The sequence below is a fragment of the Globicephala melas genome, chromosome 19, assembly GCF_963455315.2.
Source record: "Globicephala melas chromosome 19, mGloMel1.2, whole genome shotgun sequence".
Classification (NCBI taxonomy): domain Eukaryota; kingdom Metazoa; phylum Chordata; class Mammalia; order Artiodactyla; family Delphinidae; genus Globicephala; species Globicephala melas.
Window position 1 is genome coordinate 7,084,692 of NC_083332.1, and position 19,109 is coordinate 7,103,800.

At 51.8% G+C, this 19,109-nt stretch overlaps 2 protein-coding genes and 4 non-coding genes across 14 annotated transcripts; all 6 read right to left on the reverse strand.

The window, feature by feature from the left end:
* Window positions 1–1,583: 1,583 nt before the first annotated feature.
* Window positions 1,584–5,354, reverse strand: RPL13A (ribosomal protein L13a). The gene is made up of 8 exons (XM_030873562.2): window positions 5,268–5,354; window positions 3,611–3,683; window positions 3,176–3,241; window positions 2,866–2,967; window positions 2,577–2,662; window positions 2,338–2,397; window positions 1,891–2,013; window positions 1,584–1,699 (listed from the first exon to the last, which is right to left on the reverse strand). Exons 1-8 carry the CDS (start codon window positions 5,280–5,282, stop codon window positions 1,613–1,615), a joined length of 612 nt encoding a protein of 203 aa, XP_030729422.1. The 5' UTR covers window positions 5,283–5,354; the 3' UTR covers window positions 1,584–1,612.
* Window positions 2,176–2,262, reverse strand: LOC115862713 (small nucleolar RNA SNORD35). Its single transcript, XR_004043197.1, has one exon. It is a non-coding gene; the product is annotated as a small nucleolar RNA SNORD35 (small nucleolar RNA).
* On the reverse strand, window positions 2,467–2,537 carry LOC115862710 (small nucleolar RNA SNORD34). Its single transcript, XR_004043195.1, has one exon. It is a non-coding gene; the product is annotated as a small nucleolar RNA SNORD34 (small nucleolar RNA).
* LOC115862708 (small nucleolar RNA Z195/SNORD33/SNORD32 family) lies at window positions 2,742–2,826 on the reverse strand. Its single transcript, XR_004043193.1, has one exon. It is a non-coding gene; the product is annotated as a small nucleolar RNA Z195/SNORD33/SNORD32 family (small nucleolar RNA).
* Window positions 3,484–3,567, reverse strand: LOC115862709 (small nucleolar RNA Z195/SNORD33/SNORD32 family). The gene has a single exon (XR_004043194.1). It is a non-coding gene; the product is annotated as a small nucleolar RNA Z195/SNORD33/SNORD32 family (small nucleolar RNA).
* Window positions 5,355–5,563: 209 nt separating the features above from the next.
* FLT3LG (fms related receptor tyrosine kinase 3 ligand) lies at window positions 5,564–18,093 on the reverse strand. 9 transcript variants are annotated; one of them, XM_060288607.1, is made up of 8 exons: window positions 15,858–15,948; window positions 15,440–15,506; window positions 14,725–14,838; window positions 14,341–14,394; window positions 13,996–14,139; window positions 13,389–13,479; window positions 9,186–9,373; window positions 5,564–6,565 (listed from the first exon to the last, which is right to left on the reverse strand). In XM_060288607.1, the coding sequence occupies exons 2-8, from the start codon at window positions 15,470–15,472 to the stop codon at window positions 6,353–6,355; spliced, it is 837 nt and encodes a 278-aa protein (XP_060144590.1). In that variant the 5' UTR covers window positions 15,473–15,506; window positions 15,858–15,948; the 3' UTR covers window positions 5,564–6,352. The 9 variants fall into 9 exon arrangements, 7 of the variants coding, with proteins under 7 accessions (XP_060144590.1, XP_069900245.1, XP_030729417.1 ...); XM_070044144.1 differs by lacking the exon at window positions 15,858–15,948 and adding an exon at window positions 17,300–18,093 and having other exon boundaries at window positions 5,565–6,565; window positions 13,389–13,533; XM_030873557.3 differs by having other exon boundaries at window positions 5,565–6,565; window positions 13,395–13,479.
* Window positions 18,094–19,109: the final 1,016 nt, after the last annotated feature.

Consider the following 19,109-nt stretch of genomic DNA (forward strand, 5'->3'; position numbering starts at 1 on the left):
GCAGCTCTGCTGGTGAGCAGGAGCCCCAGGAGGGGTAGGGCACCCACTTGCAAAATGATTTTCTTAGAGAAAATTTAAGCCACTGTGGTATATTAGACATTTTGGAGATTAAGCAAGAGAGAACGGCACAGTGCACCAAGTTAGGATCTGCCCCGTGAACCAACTAGCAAGTATTGCCTACCAGTCCCAAGGGCAGCACAAATCTAGCTTTCTTCCCGGTACAGATGTGCGTACCTTCGTCACACGAGACCCCTGAGTGTCATCCTGGCTGACACTGCTGACTGCATATAACTCTCATCAGTAAGATGGGGATGGGGGCCCACCTGGGTCAAGTATTGAGAGGTGACCAAAGGTGACTGTCCAGGGCTGGGTACCCTAATGTTTACCCTTTCAGGGACTCACCCTGGCAGATCTAACCAGCCTAGTTTTAATCTTACAAAGCACCAAGAGCTTTCAAATCCCACTTTCTCTAATGCCTAACCACCATTTACAAAGTGTTTTTCTTGTCCATTTCTTCACATTAAGCGTGGCCTGGCGTGGCAGACTGGAAGAGACCACATGCCCCACAGCGAGGAACCAGTTTTAGAGAATGGTGGCAATTCCATACTTTGCAGCTGAATTAGGGAAGACAACTTTATGCAAACTGGGCAACACCAGGCTCTACAGGTCGTAAATACCCATCTCATAGGCACCTCAAATTCCTTGGCATGTCAGTCTCTACAAAGGCCAACTCCTCCACGAAAGGCAGTTTCTAATCCATCATCTGCAGAAAGAGCACAGCCAGTTTTATTCTTCAAAGCCTCCCATCCGCCGAGGGCCTTGCTCCCCTGGGCCTGCCTCTATGGCAGACACACACTGCAAAGACGCCAAACTTCTTTAAAAATAATTTATTAGTTTTGGATCACAAAATATAGAGAAGACACAAGGGCAATGCCTGTGACCCCTTGGGCCGTACTTCCCTTCCGTAACACCTTTTAGAAGTTTTTTTTTTTTTTTTTGGCGGTACACGGACCTCTCACTGTTGTGGCCTCTCCTGTTGGGGAGCACAGGCTCCAGACGTGCAGGCTCAGCGGCCATGGCTCACGGGCCCAGCCCGGGGCACGAACCCGCGTCCCCTGCATCGGCAGGCGGACTCTCAACCTCTGCGCCACCAGGGAAGCCCCATAAACACCTTTTAGAACCCCAGACTCGTGCTGCCCAAGCATTCTCTCACATCCTAACAGCTGCAGAGTATAGTACCTGACCATGTGGGAAGCTTAAACAGACTCCCTGTAAGCGATGTGAGTGGCCCTTCCAATTAGGTCTTCCAACTCACTTTTGCCAGTATTGCAACAGCACTGGTTGTTCGAACTGTCCATGTCCTAAAACTCTCATGAATGAATAGGTCACAGGCAAATTCTGCCTGCACAGCCCTTACAAATGTCTACGCTTTTAAAAAGGCCTTTCTTAAACAGCAGTGGCTAAGGCGCCTTTGCTATACCCAGTCTTCTAAGCCCCAGGCTGCCTGTGGCACCTGGATGGCAGCCCCTGGGGTCCCCCACATCCTAGGGTGGCGATGGAGGAAGGGCAGGCCAGGCCAAGCATGAAGAAGAAACAGTCAATTTTATTGGGCTCAGACTAAGAATCCATGGGTCTTGAGGACCTCTGTGAATCGGTCGATTTTCTTCTCTATGTTCTTTTCGGCCTGCTTCCGTAGCCTCTGTGGGGTCAAGGTGACAGGTGGCGGTTAGTGGCTGCTCCCTAGGACTGCCCTTATCCCAGGGGGCCACCCACACTGGGCCTTAGGCAGAGCCTTCTGAGGGCACAACTAAGACCCAAGTTAAGAGTAATCAGCTCCCAGACCCTGCCCCAGAAAACGTGGTGCCCCTCCAGCCACAGCCCCACCCTCACCATGAGCTGCTTCTTTTTCCGGTAGTGGATCTTGGCCTTCTCCTTTCTCTTCTCCTCCAGTGTAGCCGTTACTGCCTGGTACTTCCAGCCAACCTCATGAGCCAGGCGCCCTAGGTAGGCAAACTGGGGGGGGAGAGGGAGAAATGAAGCTGTAAGAAGACGAGGCCAGGGTGACTAGGGGAAGGGAGCTGACATCCGGTCCTAGAAGATCCCAGTCTAGCCATACAACTTTTCAGCAAGCCCATGCTCAAGAGACACGGCTACCCCTGGCAGGGCTCTCTGCTCCTCCTGGCATCAGCTGAGCCATTGGCATTATCGGCACTGCCCACAGTGGCATCCGCAGACCATCGTGAGAAAAAACCATCATCTGCCAGTCTTAGGGCCCTAGGTGCACCCCCCAGGAAGCCTGGGACCCCAAGGCATCACTCAGCAGACCCCGGAACTCACCTTCCGTGTAGGCTTCAGACGCACAACCTTAAGGGCGGCAGGAACCACCATCCGCTTTTTCTGTTAGAGAAGAAGAGGGACTTAGAGACCTGGAGTGAGGGACAGACAGGGAAGAAGGCTGGCTGGGGCTGGCGTCTCAGCCAGTGCTGTTTTCACGAGGATCAAACAATGTAGGTAACTGCAGAACATCACAGACACCAGACACAAAGATGCTGCTGAGGGAGATGGGTCTTGCTCACCTTGTCATAGGGTGGCGGGATCCCATCAAACACCTTGAGGCGGTCCAGAGCGGCCTGGCCTCGCTTGGTCTTGTGGGGCAGCATGCCTGTGGGCAGAGGACAACAGACCTGCTCAGCGGGGCATGTGAGGACCCCGCTGCCCCACCTGGGCGGGCGGGCAGGCAGGCGGCCTCAGATGGTAGTGCATGTGGAGTCATCTCATGGTTGGGAAACTCGAACAAGAGTGGGAAAAGTCTTCATCACCGGCCACCCGCCCCATCAGCCCCTGTGGTCCTCAGGCCCAGCTCACCTCGCACTGTCCGCCAGAAGATGCGGCTGGGGGCTCGGAAGTGGTAGGGGCCACGGGAGGGGTTGGTGTTCATCCGCTTGCGGAGGAATGCCAGGTACTTCACTGGCAAGAGGAGAGAGTGTGTGAGGCCTCAAGAGTCCTCAGGCAGATGGTAACTCCTTCCAACGCAGCACACAACCTTTCTTCCGAGGGCGTGTTCGGGAACTCAGACTAGGACCTCCCCCCGCTGGTGGGACTGTTTAGGAGCCCGTGAAGTGTGAGCCCCACAGAGGTCCACCCTCTCCAGCCCTCCTCCCAGGCCCTCACTCACACTTGTTTCTATAGAAATTGCCAGAAATGTTGATGCCCTCACAGCGCACAACCACCACCTTTCGACCTAGAGGGAATGGAAAATGAGACAATCAAGGAGGTCAAAGGTTAGGAAGCAGGCCCAATTACTGCTAAGGACCCAGAAAGGAGGCTCCTTCCGTCTCAAACCGACCACAATGAACAAGGCAGGCACGGAGTCTCCTGCCCCGTGTCACAGAGCAGCAATCGGCGGAGCTGGACTCGTGCTTAAGTTCAATTTGTTAGTCTGACAGAGCCCAGAGCCCCCAACCTAGGAGGGGAGGAGCCTGGCAGGTCTCAGAGCGGTGCATGGGGTTGATCTCATGGTCGTCAGACTCAAACGAAAGATGGTGATTTTTGCTCATCACTGACCTCGAGGCTCATGTCTGGGGAAGCTGTGGGCAGGGGGCAGACTTACCCAGAAGCACCTGCTTAGCCACGATGGCCGCCAGACGGCCCAGGAGATGGCCTCGGCCATCGAGAACCAGGACCTGTTGGAGATAGGTTGAGAGGGCTCAGAGGCACCCACAGCTTTGACTCCCCACCTCAAACAATCATTCCTCCCTACTTGATCATTTCACCTACCTCCCAGGGTGCCTGCTAACCAAGTAAGAGACACAGGAACTAGGAACTAAGCCTCACTATACAGAGAAGGCCAAGAGAGCAAATGACTCAGGATTTCAGTGAGTGGGATAAGATACCCAAGGACTCCCCTCACATCTCAGCTGCTTGAAGGGCAAGAATCTTTATGCCCAGATTATGCCTGACAGTCAGCGAATGAGCTACCATCTGAATCCAGACTGGCAATACTGATCCTCCAGGCAGAAGAACCTGTGATCTGGATACAAACCTTAGAATCTCGACAGAATCTGATTCTGTCCTGGTCTCAAAGATGTTTTTCTAGCATGAAGGTTCAGAGCAGATGAAACTAGGAAGGGTAGTCAAAAGCCCTGGCTGGCTCTGGTACTGACTAGATTTGCATCCTCCCGCGAACTGCTCAAACGCCAATCCTCAACTTCTTGTCAAGAGTGAAAGTCCCAACTCTTTACCAAGGGCTTCCTATACATGTTGTGATTGTTGGAAGCCGGTGTAAAAGGCTACAGAATCTAAAACCAGACTTCCTGACAATGTGACTTTGGTCAAAACCCTCCAAATCTCCAATATCTGCCTCAGAAACACTAAATGAGCTGAATTACACAGAATACAAGGCAAACTATACCAGGAGCCGTAAATGCAGGGACACAGGTTCGGAGAACTCTACCACCTGCCTGGCCCCAAACGTGGTTTTCCTTCCAGAACCATAGACCCATCACAGGTACACCCCTTCCAGAGCCATCCCCTCCTTTATATCTAATTGGTTACCAAAGAAGACTGGGCCAAGTCAGAATTAAGTTTCTGCTGCCGTCCTTGAGGACCTCCAGATCGTTAAGAACAAAGGATATCCCACTGCTGTAAACATTTCATTACAATCCTGTTTCCAGCACCAGCAGACCTTTAAAGAGTTCCTCGACCCCCAGGAGAAAGGAAAAGAGCAACTCGCGCCTGCATGCCCTGTAGGCAGGAGCTCTCTCGACCCGCTGCAAAGATTTCGCGCTAAAATACCCACAGCTGCAGGAGACCCCTAATACGCACTCCCATGAGGCCGAAACAACCCGCGCTTTGGGCAGGGCGAAAGTACCCTCCATTTTGACCAATCCTCGGCTTCTCTTCGTCCCCTGGCCGCGCAGCTGCCTTCCGCGTGCTTCCCCACCGCTGAGGACACACGGGCCCAATTCGGCCAAGACCCGGCCAAGATCAAGGTAAATCAGGCCTAGTTTTAAAATAACTTTTCTTGTGCTGGAAGCCCCGATCACTGCCCCCTGGGGGAAAAATGATACCGCATTCTAGCCAGCCCAGAGCGTAAAAACCGCTTTATATTCCCGTTTTGGGTTCCTCTTACCCCGAAAGCTTTCTGTTTTGCTCAGTTATCGATCTTAAGTTCCACAGTACACTTACGAGAGAAAAGAGATCCAACCCCGGTCCGGTCTCGACCCCACCCCGGCCCCACACCGCCCCGGCCCGCGCAGAGCCTATACCTGCCCCTCCGCCATCTTCGGCAGCCGCCTGGGAAAGAAGGAACCTTAACCGCAGGGTTTCTTATCCCTTGAAACAGGGGCGGAGGAAGTGACGCAACACGGCCGCTTTCCGTCTTTTCACGGGCCAGAGTGCCGTGCGCGTGCGCAGAAAGGCCCACTGGAAGGCGGGTCGTCTTTTGACTGTCCAATCAGTATCGTTTCTATCGAACCTAGGCGGCCATGGCTGTGCCGGGCGAGATCACGTGGGGTAGGAGGGGGCTCTGCGGGGGCGGGGCTGTTCAGCCTCCGTTGCCGTATTTAGGAGGGGCTGGTAATCCTCGCGCGAGTTGTCCGCTGTGTTTGCGGTGGGACGGGGGCGAGAAGGCTGGAGGAGAAGCGCTCTTACCCCCTAAAGCGATAATACGTGTAGGCCCACAGCGGGCTACGAGGCATGCTCTTTTGCGCTCAGTCTAGGCTTAGAGATCTGGATTCCGGTGCCTGTCCGGCTTCCTTGTGATCTGGCTAAATCCCTGGCCGTGTATGGGCCTCAGTGTCCTCACCTGTCAAAAAGGTGGAGATAGTCTTCCCCATGAGATCTAACGCATGAAGGAATGACTTATAGATGCCTGAGTGTTCCCCAAAGGAGCTTCTCACTTTCTTGGGTTTCTGGACAAAGCCTTTGCTTTGGCGGTTCCCCTTGACTGGGATGCCCTTCCCTCCACCCCCACCTTCTAAAATCTGGCTTGAGTCCTTCTCTCTCAAGAGCTTCCCTGTTATCTCAGGCTGGCTCAGGTACATCCTCGGGGCTCCCACAGTGCCTATGCTACCTCCATTAGAGCGTGTGTCATCCTGTACTGGGGCTCTCTGGGGCCCCTGTCTTCTCCCCCATGGACCAGGAACCCTGAGAGGGTGGGGCTGGTTCTCACTCACGTGTGGGTCCCAGCCCTGACCTGCACTGGCCCTGGGGCCCAGGAGGCCTCAGAGAATAGGTATTGAATGAAACACTGCATTAACTGAAAAACCAAGACCCAAACCCAAACTGCCCCATCCACTCACCCTGTCCCATCCACAGACAGGCCTGGCCAGAGCTGGTAGAAAAGGATGATTTATATACAATTTCCTGGGGACAAGGGCTTTGTACAGAGTGGGGAGGGTGAGGCCGGGGCTGCTGCTGGGTGCTGGCGTTGCCTCCATCCTGGGGAGACAGTGACAGGAGCAATGTGGCCAAGGAAAGGACCAGTTTCTAGCTGACTTCCTCCAAGTTCCGACTCTGTGTCCTCGGGCAGGTGACTCCTCTCTCTGGGCCTCAGTGTCCTCCTCTGTAAAATGGGATGATAGATGACTCACTGGGCTGTTTGAGGCTCCGTGGACAGAGGAGAGGAAAGCAACAAGCTCAGGGCTTGGCACAGTCTCAATGCCAAAAACAACTCCATTCACCCTGAATGCTCACTGTGTGTTTGGGCATCGCTGGCCAAGAGAACTAACTCTCCGCAACCATGAGAGATCTGCGCTCTCCAGGACAGCTGTGATACCAGCCACATGTGAATACTGTGCACTCTAAATGTGGCCAGCAAAACTGAGACACTGAGTTTTTCATTTTACCTAATTTAAACTTAAACTAATAGTGTGGTTATTGGGAGAGTGGGAAAACAGGGTGTGAACAGGGACAAGGGTAGCAGGAAAACTTCTCAATTGAAAATTGTATCTCGGGGACTTCCCTGGTGGTCCAGTGATTAAGACTTCACCTTCCAATGCAGTGCATGTGGGTTCGATCCCTGATCCCTGGTCCCTGGTCTCTGGTCGGGGAGCTAAGATCCCACATGCCTCGCGGCCAAAAAACCAAAACGTAAAACAGAAGCAATATTGTAACAAATTCAATAAAGACTTAAAAAAAAAAAGATAGAAAATGTGTTTAAAAAAAAAAAAAGTTGTATCTCAGACTTCCCTGGCGGTCCAGTGGTTAAAACTCTGAGCTTCCACTGCAGGGGGCACAGGTTCAATTCCTGGTCAGGGAAGCTCCTGCATGCAGCGAGGCGTGGCCAAAAAAAAAAAAAAAATTGTATCTCAAAAAGAATTGTAATAAAAAGTACTGCCCGGGACTTCCCTGGTGGCGCAGTGGTTAGGAGTCCGCCTGCCAATGCAGGGGAAAGGGTTCGAGCCCTGGTCTGGGAAGATCCCATATGCTGCAAAGCTATTAAGCTCGCGCACTACAAGTACTGAGCCTGCACTCTAGAGCCTGTGTTCTGCAATGAGAAGACCTCGCACCACAGCACCACAACAAAGAGTAGCCCCTGCTCACCACAACTAGAGAAAGCCCGTGCATAGCAACGAAGACCCAATGCAGCCAAAAAAAAAAAAAAGTACTCCCCCAAACAAATGCTGACATGAAAGATCATTTAATTTAGAAATTGTTCCATGATCTAGTTATTGGAAAACTTCTGTAGGTTTCAAAGAACTTGAGTATACGAATCTACTTATGCAACTGTAAATTTCATGGAATCTAAATACTGATCAAATATTTCTGATAATTTCGCATATGCATTGAGATGTGCTGTGAGTGGTGCATACACACTACATTCTGAAGTCCTGGTATGAAAAAAAGAATGTAAAAATATCTCATTGATAGTTTTTTAAAGTATTGATTACATGTTGAGATGACAACATTTTGGATACACAGGGTGAAATAAAATATATTCTTTTTTTTTTGACCACGCCACTGGGCTTACGGGATATTAGTTCCCCAACCAAGAATCAAACCCGTGCCCCCTGCAGTGGAAGCATAGAGTCCTAACCACTGGACAACCAGGGGATTCCCTAAAATATATTCTTTATACTGACCTGCTTATTTTTACTTTAAAAAAAGATTCAGCTACTAGAAAATTTAAAATCACATGTGTGGTGTGGCTTATATTCTATTTCCTTGGACAGCATTGCTCAAAGGGTTTTTTGTGGTCACTTCCCTTAACCTCTCAACAACTCTATGGTAGAAGGATTATTATTAGAGTATTTTGTACAGATAAGGAAACTGAGGCAAAAGAGTGAAAGGCACAGAAGCCGGAATCAGAAGGCCCAGAGTCAAATCTTGGCTCTGTCACTCACGAGCTGTGTGCCTTTTGGCAAATGACTTACCTCTCTGGGCCTTGGTTTCCGCCTCTGTGAAATGGGGATAATAATGGCACCAGCTTCTCAATTAAGTGACTTAATCTGTAGGAAGCTCCAGCGCAAGACCTGAGACACTGAGGCACTCTACGTGTGAGCCATTGACGCCAGATGTTTCTTGTTAGATCCCTCTGACCTTTTTCACACCAGGAGGGCTTTGCAGAGGTGGTCCCCTCTGCCTGCTCCAGGAGGCCGCTCTCTCCTGGCTTGTAGACTCCTGTATACCTCCCTGGAGGTCGGGGTGGGCGGTGTCCTCATGCTTGCAGGTCCCCACTGAGCTCACTGTCTTTCCCGAATCTCCCTCTTCCCCCCAGGTTCCCCACTGGGCCAGACCCAGCGTCCTCTGCTTGCGCCACCTCCCCTTCCTCCTTCCTCGCACCCCCCACCAAGCCTGTCAGTCTCCAGCCCCATCCCTCCCGATGATCCCTGACCCCTGACTCTGCCCGTCCCCTCCTCTCCGTCCCCATGGTCCGGCCCTGGCTCAGGCCTTGTCCTCTCTCCCTGAACCCTCGCCCAGCAGCCTCCTCTTTGGCCTCCAGTCTGCTGTCTGTTCCAGTCTGTCCCCCTCCATGGCCCCAGAAGGGTCTTCTTGCATGCGGACTGACCCACCCCTTCCCTACTCAAGTTCCCCACCCGGCCCCCACCACACATGCCACCCACGCCAACACCAAGTCCAGGGTCCTCAGGTTGATGAGGAGTCAGTGCTCTAGGCAGGGCACCTATGGCCCCCAAAGGATCAGCTGACTCCGGCCACGCCCTCTGCCCACCCCACTGGCTCACCCGCTCCCCAGGGTAAGGCATCCTCTGTCTCTTCCTTCGCCAGTGCAGGCACCAGGCAGCGGCCAGCAGCAGGAGGGCCACGGGCAGCAGGAGCAGCAGCAAGAGAAGCAGAAGAGGGGCCTGTGGGGCCGGCAGGGATGTGGCCCCCAAGGCCCCAGGACTCCTTGGGGGCAGCAGGGTGGAGGAGTCTGCCAGGAGAGAGGAGGCTGGGTGACTGAGAAGAAGGGGCAGGCCAGGGAAGGAAAAAAAGGCCTGCCTGGTCCTGCTGTGTGACCTCAGGTGGGCTGCTCACTTCTCTGGGCCTCAGTCGCCTCATCCATAAAATGGGGATAATTATTGTATCGACTTCATAAGGTTGTCACAAAGATTAAATGCATGACTATACCGAAAGTGCTTAGAACAGTGTCTAGCATGTAGTAAGGTTGAATTTTATTTATTTTTTAAAGCCATTAATAACTTTTTATTTCAAATATATCATTGTACTTTTTTTTTCTTTTTGCCCACACGGCATGTGGGATTTTAGTTCCCCGACCAGGGATCAAACCCAGGCCTCTGCCAGTGGAAGTGTGGAAGTCCTAACCAGTGGACCTCCAGGGAATTCCCTACATTTTATTTTATAAAGGGACAAATGTGTGTCTAGTGCTTATGTATCGATTTGCTTATTTGTCTTCTTCCCCCAATAGTCTATGAGCTACACGAGGGTGACAGGAGGCTTATTGCCAGAACCTACTACTTAGTGCTTACTAACTAATAGTTTAATTTACATAAAGTAAATATCTGAGTGGATGAATGGACAGATAATAGAACGATGAAAGATACAAAGTGTGAAGCTATGATGTCTCACAAGGCCCCACTTGATCTGGGCCCCTTTGTTCCTTCTGTACCCTCACCACCCACCTTCTCCCCTTTGCTTACTTGGCCTCAGCCACTGGGGCCTCCTCATGATTCCTTAAACAGGTAGGCAGGTTTCTGCCTTAGGGCCTTTGCACTGGCTGTTCCCTTTTTCACAACTTTCAGTGACTTTCCAGCTAACCACCTCAGCCCATGATTCCATCACCCTGTTTTAATTTGCCTGCATGGGTCTCATTACACTCACTTTCCTGATTAATTATATGTTTACATGTTTATCGTCTGTCTCCTTGATTAGCAGGTCAGCCTCCCATGGACATGGACTTGAACTTGTTCTGTGCTGTGTCTCCAATGCCAGGCGCCAGGGAGATGGTTAATAAAGGTTGGTTGAATGAATGATTAGTGATACATGTAAATACAAATGACAACGTTAAATATAAATGACTAGGACTTCTCTGGTGGCACAGTGGTTAAGAATCCGCCTGCCAATGCAGGGGACATGGCTTCGATCCCTGGTCCGGGAAGATCCCACATGCCGCGGAGCAACTAAGCCCATGCACCACAACTACTGACCCCACTCACCACAGCTACTGAAGCCCATGCGCCTAGAGCCCGTGCTCCGCAACAGGAGAAGCCACTGCAATGAGAAGCCCGCGCACTGCAACAAAGAGTAGCTCCCGCTCGCCGCAACTAGAGAAAGCCCGCGCGCAGCAATGAAGACCCAACGCAGCCAAAAATAAATAAATTAAAAAATATATATAAATGACTAAATGATTGGAAATGCAGGAAGAAACTGAGAAGAATATAATTAGAGTGGGAGGTTTTCTTGTGTCTGTGCACCCCCTGCACAGCTTGCGGGATCTGACCAGGGATGGAACCTGTGCCCCCCTGCAGTGGAAGCATGGAGTCCTAACCATTGGACCGCCAGGCAAGTCCCTAGAGCGGGAGGTTTTTAACCATCCCTCTCAGAACTTGACACATCTTGTAGATAAATATAACGAAGACAGAAAGTCTCTGAATAATACCAAGATAAGGTTGATAGAATATATACACACTGATTCAACCCTGATCGTACCAAAAACCAAAACAAACTATTATTTTCCTAAGACCTTGTTCAGTTACAAAACTGATTATATACTTGGCCGTAAAGGAAACCTTAATAAACTGAGCAAGTTAAGTTTTCACAGGGCGTGGTCTCTCGTCATATGCTAATAAAGTTATTTCACTTTGAAACTTTTTTTTTTTTGGCCGCACCGCGTGGCTTGCAGGATCTTAGCTCCCTGACCAGGGACTGAACCTGTGCCCTTGGCGGCAAAAGCTCAGAGTCCTAACCACTGGACCTCTAGGGAATTCCCCACTTTGAAACTTTAGGGCTGGCCCATCCAATATGGCGGCCACTTGCCTCACGTGGCGAATAAATATGTGACCTGCGGCCAATCTGAACTGAGATGTGCTGTCCGTGTAAAATACACACCACTTCTTAAAGACTTAGTAGGGAAAAAAGGATGTGAAATACCTCATGAAGTAATTTTTAAAAATATTGATTATGTGTTGAAATGATATTATTTTGGGTTAAAATATATTGGGTTAAATAAAAAATATAGAGTTAGTAAAATTTCTGGTTTAGGGACTTCCCTGGCAGTCCAGTGGTTAGGACTCTGAGCTCTCACTGCCGAGGGCCGTGGTTCGATCCCTGATCAGGGAACTAAAATCCCACAAGTTGCGGGGCGTGCACCCTCCCAAAATTTGTGATTTAAATATTATTTTAAAATTTATAAAATTATGAGAATTAAATTCAAGGAACTTCCCTGGTGGTCCAGTGGTTAAGGCTCCGCTAAATAAATAAATAAATTCAATAACATCACAGAATTCCCGGGCGGTCCAGTGGTTAGGACTATGCGCTTCCACTGCAGGTGGCATGGCTTTGATCCCTGGTTGGGGAACAAAGATCTCACAAGCCATGCAGCACAGCCAAAAAAAAAAAAATAATAATAATAATAAATTCAATAACATCATTATAGAGAACAGATTACTGGCTGACAGGGGTTAGGATGGGAGTTTTAGGACGAGATCTAGTTGCACAAACTCACATGTGGTTACACAAAGCTACATGTGTGAAAAAATTACATAGATACACATACATACACACACACACTCTCTCTTTTAGGGGTTGAATGTGTCCCTCAAAATTCATACGATGAAATCCTAACCCACAGTACCTCGGAATGTGCCCTTATTTGGAGATCAGGTCTGCAAAGAGGTGATCAAGTTAAAATGAGGTTGTTAATGGTGGGCCCTAATACAATATGACTGGTATCCTTATAAGAAGGGGAAATCTAGACACAGAGATATGCATAGGGGGAGAGTGCCATCTGAACATGAAAATGGCCATCTAGAAGCCAAGGAGAGAGACCTGAAACAGATCCTTCCCTCACAGCCCTCGGAAGAAGCTGGTCCTGCTGACCCCTCAATTTCCCAACTGTAAGAAGATAAACTGCTGCTGCTTCAATCACCTGGTTGGTGGTACTTTGTTACAGCAGCTGTAACAAACTAATACACATACACATGCATGCACTCATATATAACTGGTAAACTCTGAATAAACTCTGTGGATTGCAGCCATGTCAATTTCCTGGTTTTGACATTGTGCTAGAATTAATGTCACCAAGCAAAAGGTACCACTGGGGAGGCTGGGTGAAGGGTGTGCAGGACCTCCCTGTACAGTTTCTATGCTCCTTTCCTTTGAATCTGTAATTATCCCAACATAAAAAAGTTTTAAAAATAAATCCACCAATAATATGCTAAAAAATAACAAACATTAAGAATCCTGGGCTTCCCTGGTGGCTCAGTGGTTGAGAGTCCGCCTGCCGATGCAGGGTACACGGGTTCGTGCCCCGGTCTGGGAAGATCCCACATGCCGCGGAGCGGCTGGGCCCGTGAGCCATGGCCGCTGAGCCTGCATGTCCGGAGCCTGTGCTCCACAATGGGAGAGGCCACAGCAGTGAGAGGCCCGCGTACCGCAAAAAAAAAAAAAAAAAAAGAATCCTGAAAAATAAGTGAATTAACCTTTTTTCTTTTTAACTTTTTTTAAACATGGCTACAAGAAAATTTACACATAAATGTGTGACTCTCATTCTATTTCTATGGCATACAGCTACCTTAGAGAAACAGGCAGGATTGGTTAATCCCTTCTCAGAGATGGGTAAACTGGGGCCCAGAGGGGGATGACAGGCCCAAAGTCACACAGCCCATAGGAACACGGTGGGGTCTGGGGAGCCCTGAGTGGAAGGGGTGAGGGCCTAGTGAAGGTGGGAGAGGAGGGGGTGGGGCGGTGGGCTATGGGGCGCTGGGCACCTTTACCCGGCTGACACTGCAGCTCCAGGCACCTGGAGAAATTCCGCCGCGTGATCCAGGGCTTCAAGGCCACCAGCTGCTGGGAAGTGTCCTGCAGGAGGTGGGAGATGTTGGCCTGGACGAAGCGAAGACAGCTGGGGAGGGGCTGGGGGCAGGGGAGGGAGACGTCACCACGGCATCACCCCTAGCGTCACCTCAGGTCAAGGGCAAGCCCTGGGTCTCACAGAGAGTTTGGAGCCTTGCTCCCCCAGGTTGCTAGGGGGAAGCCTCCTTAGCAATGCGGTCAGACCTGGATCAGGAGGGAGTTTAGATCCCCTCCTTCTCCGGGTTGCTAGGGGTGAGAACCCCTTAGCAATATCCTTCAACAGGGCCTGAGAAACAAACTTAGAATTGGTGCATTGGGCTCAGACCCCTGGCCATCCTCCAGTACTTAGAGAATTGTCACTTCCCAGCACTGAGGGACCCCAGCAGGACTGGGCTTCCAGCTCCACCTCCCTCAGGCTGATCAGGTCAAAGGAAATCTCCAGTAAGTCCTAGCAGACCTTTGCTTCCAATCCCTAGGAAAGCATCACGCTCCCCTCACTTGTTCCCCAAGTTCAGGGCTGACCTGGAAGGCACATGAGGTGACGAAGTGTATCTCGGTGTTGACAGCCTCCAGCAGTTTCCCCATCTGGGACCCAGCCACAGTCTTGAGCCGTCCCATCCAGCGCTGGGCCAGGACCAGACGCCAGAAAGCCCCACAGAGCTCGTCCTGGGGAGAGACCACCCAGGCTCTGGGTCTCGTGGACGGAGGGGGCAGGGGGCTTAGACTGGTGGGGCTGGGGGCCGGGACTCCAGGGTCCCAGGGGAGAAGGGGGCCGGGTCAGCACACTAGCCTGGCTCCCTGAGGGGTGGTGAGTCTTGAATCTCTCCTTCCCACCTCCATCCCGGGCCCCTCCCATCTGTGACTCACGTCCTGCAGGTTGGAGGCAACAGTGACTGGGTAATCTTGAAGCAGGTAGTCAGACTGCAGGAGAAAACAAAGTCAGGCCTGGCTGCAGACAGGAGGAAAGAGAGCTATGGGGACCTGGGGACGGGGGGACAGTGGCCCAGAGAGAAGGGGGCGGGACCCAGGGTGGGGAGATGGGGACCCAGAGAGAGGGGTACAGAGACCCGGAGGGGGCGGGGACCCGGAGAGAGGGGGACAGGGACCCAGAGAGAAGGGAGCAGGGACTTGGGGGAGGGGAGCCGGGGACCCAGAGTGGGGAGACAGGGAGCCACCCACCGAGACCTAGACAGGGGGAACTCAGACCTAGAGACAGAACCTGGGCCTCAGATTTGGAGCAGGGACGCTCACCAGCTTGCCGATGGTGCTGGTGAAGGTGGAGGAGATGGGGCTGTGGGGGAAGGAGCAGTCCGGGGCCCCGCGGAGGCGGGGGCTGAGCAGCAGCAGTAGCAGCAGCAGCGAGGTCTGCGGGCGGCGTGGGGTGAGGCCTCCATTGGCCCCGCCCCGCCCCCTCCCTTGTCGAGGCTGCCCCCTCCGGCCCCTTTTCTCTCTTCCCTCTTTCTCCTTTCCAGCTCTTCCACTTCTCAGCTCCTCCTCCTCTTGGCTCCTGTGTGCCCACCTCTGACCATCTTTCCTGTATCTCTTTCTGCCTCTGGTCGGGCGCTGACCAGTTTTCACCCTCCTCTGCCCCATCTGTTTCGCCCCCCATCTCCCCACCTCGACCCATCTCTCTCCACTTCTGCTCACTTCTGCCCAGAATTTTCTCATCTCTGTCCATCCCTCTGCCCCTCCATGCTCATCTCTCCTGTTTCTCCCTAGATCTGGGTCCCAGCTTTACCATTTGTACCCACCTCCCTGTTTCTTCCCCCGACCCTTACCCATCTCTCCCCACCCCTGTCCATCTCCCCGCAACTCTGTCCATCTCCTCCCAACTCTGTCCATCTTCCCCACCCCTGTCCATCTCCCCACATCCTGTCCACCCCAACTCTGTCCATCTCCCCTCTCAGCTCTGCCCATCCTGACACCGCTCTTCCTTTCCCCCACCTTAACCCCCAGGGATACGCACAGTTGGGCTCCAGGCTGGCGCCAGCACTATCATTTCGGCCCGGGGCCCCTCATGCCTGTGGCCGGATCTTGGAAGGGACAGAAGAGCGAGTCTCAGACCCCCGCACCCCAGCCCCTTCCTTGCCCGCCCCTCCCGCCCCTTCACCTCCCCGCCCCTCCCCCTCCCCGCCCCTCCGCCCCTCCCTCGGTCCTTTGATGTGGCTAAGTTTCCGCCTCCTACTCTATAGAGCTTCCTGCGTGAAGCACGGTTATGGTGAAAACTCCTCATCTTTCCTTCTAAGAACCCCGACGTCCGGTGCCCGCAGCCCTCCCCGGGCCAGGGACCCAGGAATCCGACCCCCACCCCTCTCCGCTCAGCCCCAAGAGGGGGATCCCGGCCCCGCCCTTCGGGGACCAGGATCCCCTTTCTCCTCACGCACCAGGCTTGCCCCAGCTGGGTGTGGAAGGGGCCACGCCGGGTGACAGCCAGAGATCGAAAGTGAAAGGAAATACTGGGGGGAGATAGTGAGCTGGGGGGGGGGAAATCGGGCTGGTGCAAGGGGCGCCACCTGGTGGTGACAGTGGCAGCTGACGCCGCAAAGGGCGCCTCAGTGGGACTCCCGCTCAAGCGGGCTGAGGTTGGGTTGTTCCCTTTGGGGGGGGTACAGAGTGAATGGGGAGCTGCGGTTCCAACATGGATCTGCCTCTAGCTAGAGCTAATCACACAGGGCCAGGAGGCGGTCACCCTGAGCCCTTCATCTTTGCCTTGAAACCTCAGCCCCAGCCCCCAACCCCAGTCACCTTCCACATCGAGGTAAGTGACAGCTCCATCCTTCCAGGTGTTCAGGCCCAAAGGCATGGAGGAGACTTGTGACTCTGTTTGCCTCTCACTATCCGCTGACAGTCCAGTCCGTCAGCAAAGTTGTTGGCTGACCATCAAAATGCATCCAGAATCCGACCACCTCTCATCACTCCCACTGCCACCACCATCACCTGCCTGAATATCACTGTTCCCTACTCACCTTATCAGCTTCCCTGCCTCAGCCCTCACCTGCCACAGCCTGTTCTCCACATGCAGCCAGAGGGAGCCTGTGAAGACCTAAGTCCCCTCACGTCCCTCCTCTGCTCCAATGCCACCGCCCAACCCCGTACCTGCCACAAAATTCCAAGTCCTCACTGTGGCCTAGACAGACCTGCAGGATCTGGCCCTGTCCCCTGTCTCCTCTCTCCTCCCTCCTCGCTCAAATCCAGCCAAGCTGGCCTAAGGCAGGCATGCTCCTGGCCCAGGGCCTTTGCACTGGTGGTTCTCTCAGCCTGGAATGCCCTTCCCCCAGATACCCACATGGCTCAACCTGATCTCATTCAGGTCTTTGCTCAACTACACAAGGCAAAGCCTTCCCCAACCACCCTTTTTCAAGTTGCACCCCCCTCCCAGCACTCCCACTCATCCCTGCTTTGCTCTCTCCCTCGCCACTCATGACCTTCTGACACACCATTGCCGTTTACTTTTCTTCTTTATTGTCAGTTGTCCCTATGAGGACGTCAGCTCTGGGAGGACCACGCACTGTGCGTGGCTCACGGCAAGTGCTCGGTCAACATTTGTTAAATGAATGAACAAGTGGATCCTGGCCCCTTCCGGCATTTTTGTGGTATATTGGAGAATGCATCTGGTCTCCGGCTGTTTCCTGGGAGACAAACTCTAAGTCCTTGGAACTTCCAGGTGATAGGCTTGTCTTTGTTATTCATAGATGAGGGGCACTCCCTGACCACACCTGAGTTTACACTAATGAGGGACTCAGGATGGGGGCTGGTCAGGACCAGAAAAACCAGTCATGTGATTAGAGGGTTGGGGCTTGGAGGCACAGGAAGAAGTCTAACTTACCGACCTCTCACCTCCAACCTCGAGGGAAGGGGAGGGAGGCTAGAAATTGAGTTCAATTTCTGTCTCCAACTTCACATGGCTTTTTCCTCTTCTGTCTTCTCCTCTTCTGCCTCTTATAAGGGAAATTGTATTTAGATGTAGGGTCTACTTGGATAACCCAGGATATCTCGAGATCCTTGACTTAATTACATCTGCAAAGACTTTTCCCAAATAAGGTTACATTCATAGGTTCCGGGGTTAGGACATTATCTTTTGGGGGCCACGACTGAAACCACTAGTTCCCTCAAAGCTGTTTCTCACCTCTGGAAACAGCATGTGCAAAGGCCGCACTGGCTGTTTCTTCTGCCAGGGATGCTCTCCCACCACCACTTTTCTAACCTAATTAGGTTCTCATTGTCCTTCAAGACCCAATGCAATCACTAATCACCAGGGAAATGCAAATCAGAACCACAATGAGGTATCACCTCACACACCTATTAGGATGACTATTATCAGAAAGACACAGATAAGTGTCAGAGAGGGTGAGGAGGAATGTAAACTGGTACAGCCACTATGGAAAAAGGTGTGAAGATCCCTAGCAAAATAACAACTAGAGGGAATTCCCTGGTGGTCCAGTGGTTAGGACTCCACGCTTTCACTGCCTTCACTGCCGAGGGCGTGGGTTCAATCCTTGGTCTGGGAACTAAGAACCCACAAGCCACGCAGCGCGGCCAAGAACAAAAGAACAACAAAAAAAGTGTCCATTGGCTAATGGATAAAGAAGATGTGTGTATATACACACAATGGAATATTATTTGGCCACAAAAAGAAGGAAAACCTGCCATTAACCTGGAGGACATTATGCTAAATGAAATTAGTCAAAGACTAATACTGTATGGTGTCACATATGGGGAATCTAAAAAAGGCAAATTAATAGACCCAGAGAGTAAAATGGTGGCTGCCAGCAGCTGGGAGGTCAGGGAAACAGTTGTTGGTCAGAAAAGACAAACTTTTAGCTATGAGTGAGTTCTGAGGATCTAATGCATGGCATGGTGACTGTATTTAATAAGACTGTATGGTATACTTGGAAGTGGCTGAGTGGATTTTTTTTTTTAAGTAGTTTATTTATTTTTGGCTGTGTTAGGTCTTCATTGCTGCGTGCGGGCTTTCTCTAGCTGTGACGAGTGAGAGCTACTCTTCGCTGCGGTGCGTGGGCTTCTTCTCACTGCTGTGGCTTCTCTTGTTGTGGAGCACGGGCTCTAGGCATGCGGGCTCAGTAGTTGTGGCACGTGGGCTCAGTAGTTGTGATGCACGGGCTTAGTTGCTCTGCGGCATGTGGGATCTTCCCAGACCAGGGCTGGAACCCATGACCCCTACATTCGCAGGCGGAGTCTTAACCACTGCGCCACCAGGGAAGTCCCGTGAGAGTGTATCTCCAGTGTTCTCACCACAAATAAAAAAGGTAAGTATGTGAGGTGATGGATGTGTTAATTAACTTGATTGTGGTAATCATTTCACAGTGCATATGTATGTTAAATTATGTTGCACACCTTAAGAAATAACATTGTAGAACTGAAATATATACAACTTTTAACTGTCAATTATACCCCAATAAGGCTGGGGAAAAAAAAACTCAGTGAAGTGTCACCTGCCTTGGGAAGATTCCTGCCATCTCTCTCGCCTTCACCTCATACACAGACACACACACACACTCAAGTTGGGAAAGGTGTCTTCTTCAGGCCCCCAGAGTGCCCTGAGCTTCTGCCACTGCTATAGTACTGTACCTGTCACCTTAGGTTACAACAGTGTCTTTCAGCCAGAGCTAAGCCTA

What these genes read in the sequence shown, in the direction of transcription:
- FLT3LG (XM_070044144.1), bottom strand. Translation starts at nt 15,472, where the DNA reads ATGATAGTGCTGGCGCCAGCCTGGAGCCCAACT. An exon ending in GCAGTGTCAGCCGGGTAAAG is followed by an intron (nt 9,374 to 13,388) that starts GTGCCCAGCGCC and finishes CTCTCCTGGCAG; the next exon opens with ACTCCTCCACCCTGCTGCCC. An exon ending in TGCCTTACCCTGGGGAGCGG is followed by an intron (nt 6,566 to 9,185) that starts GTGAGCCAGTGG and finishes CCCATTTTACAG; the next exon opens with AGGAGGACACTGAGGCCCAG.
- RPL13A (XM_030873562.2), bottom strand. An exon ending in CTTCTGGCGGACAGTGCGAG is followed by an intron (nt 2,663 to 2,865) that starts GTGAGCTGGGCC and finishes CTCTGCCCACAG; the next exon opens with GCATGCTGCCCCACAAGACC. An exon ending in TCCCGCCACCCTATGACAAG is followed by an intron (nt 2,398 to 2,576) that starts GTGAGCAAGACC and finishes CTTCTCTAACAG; the next exon opens with AAAAAGCGGATGGTGGTTCC.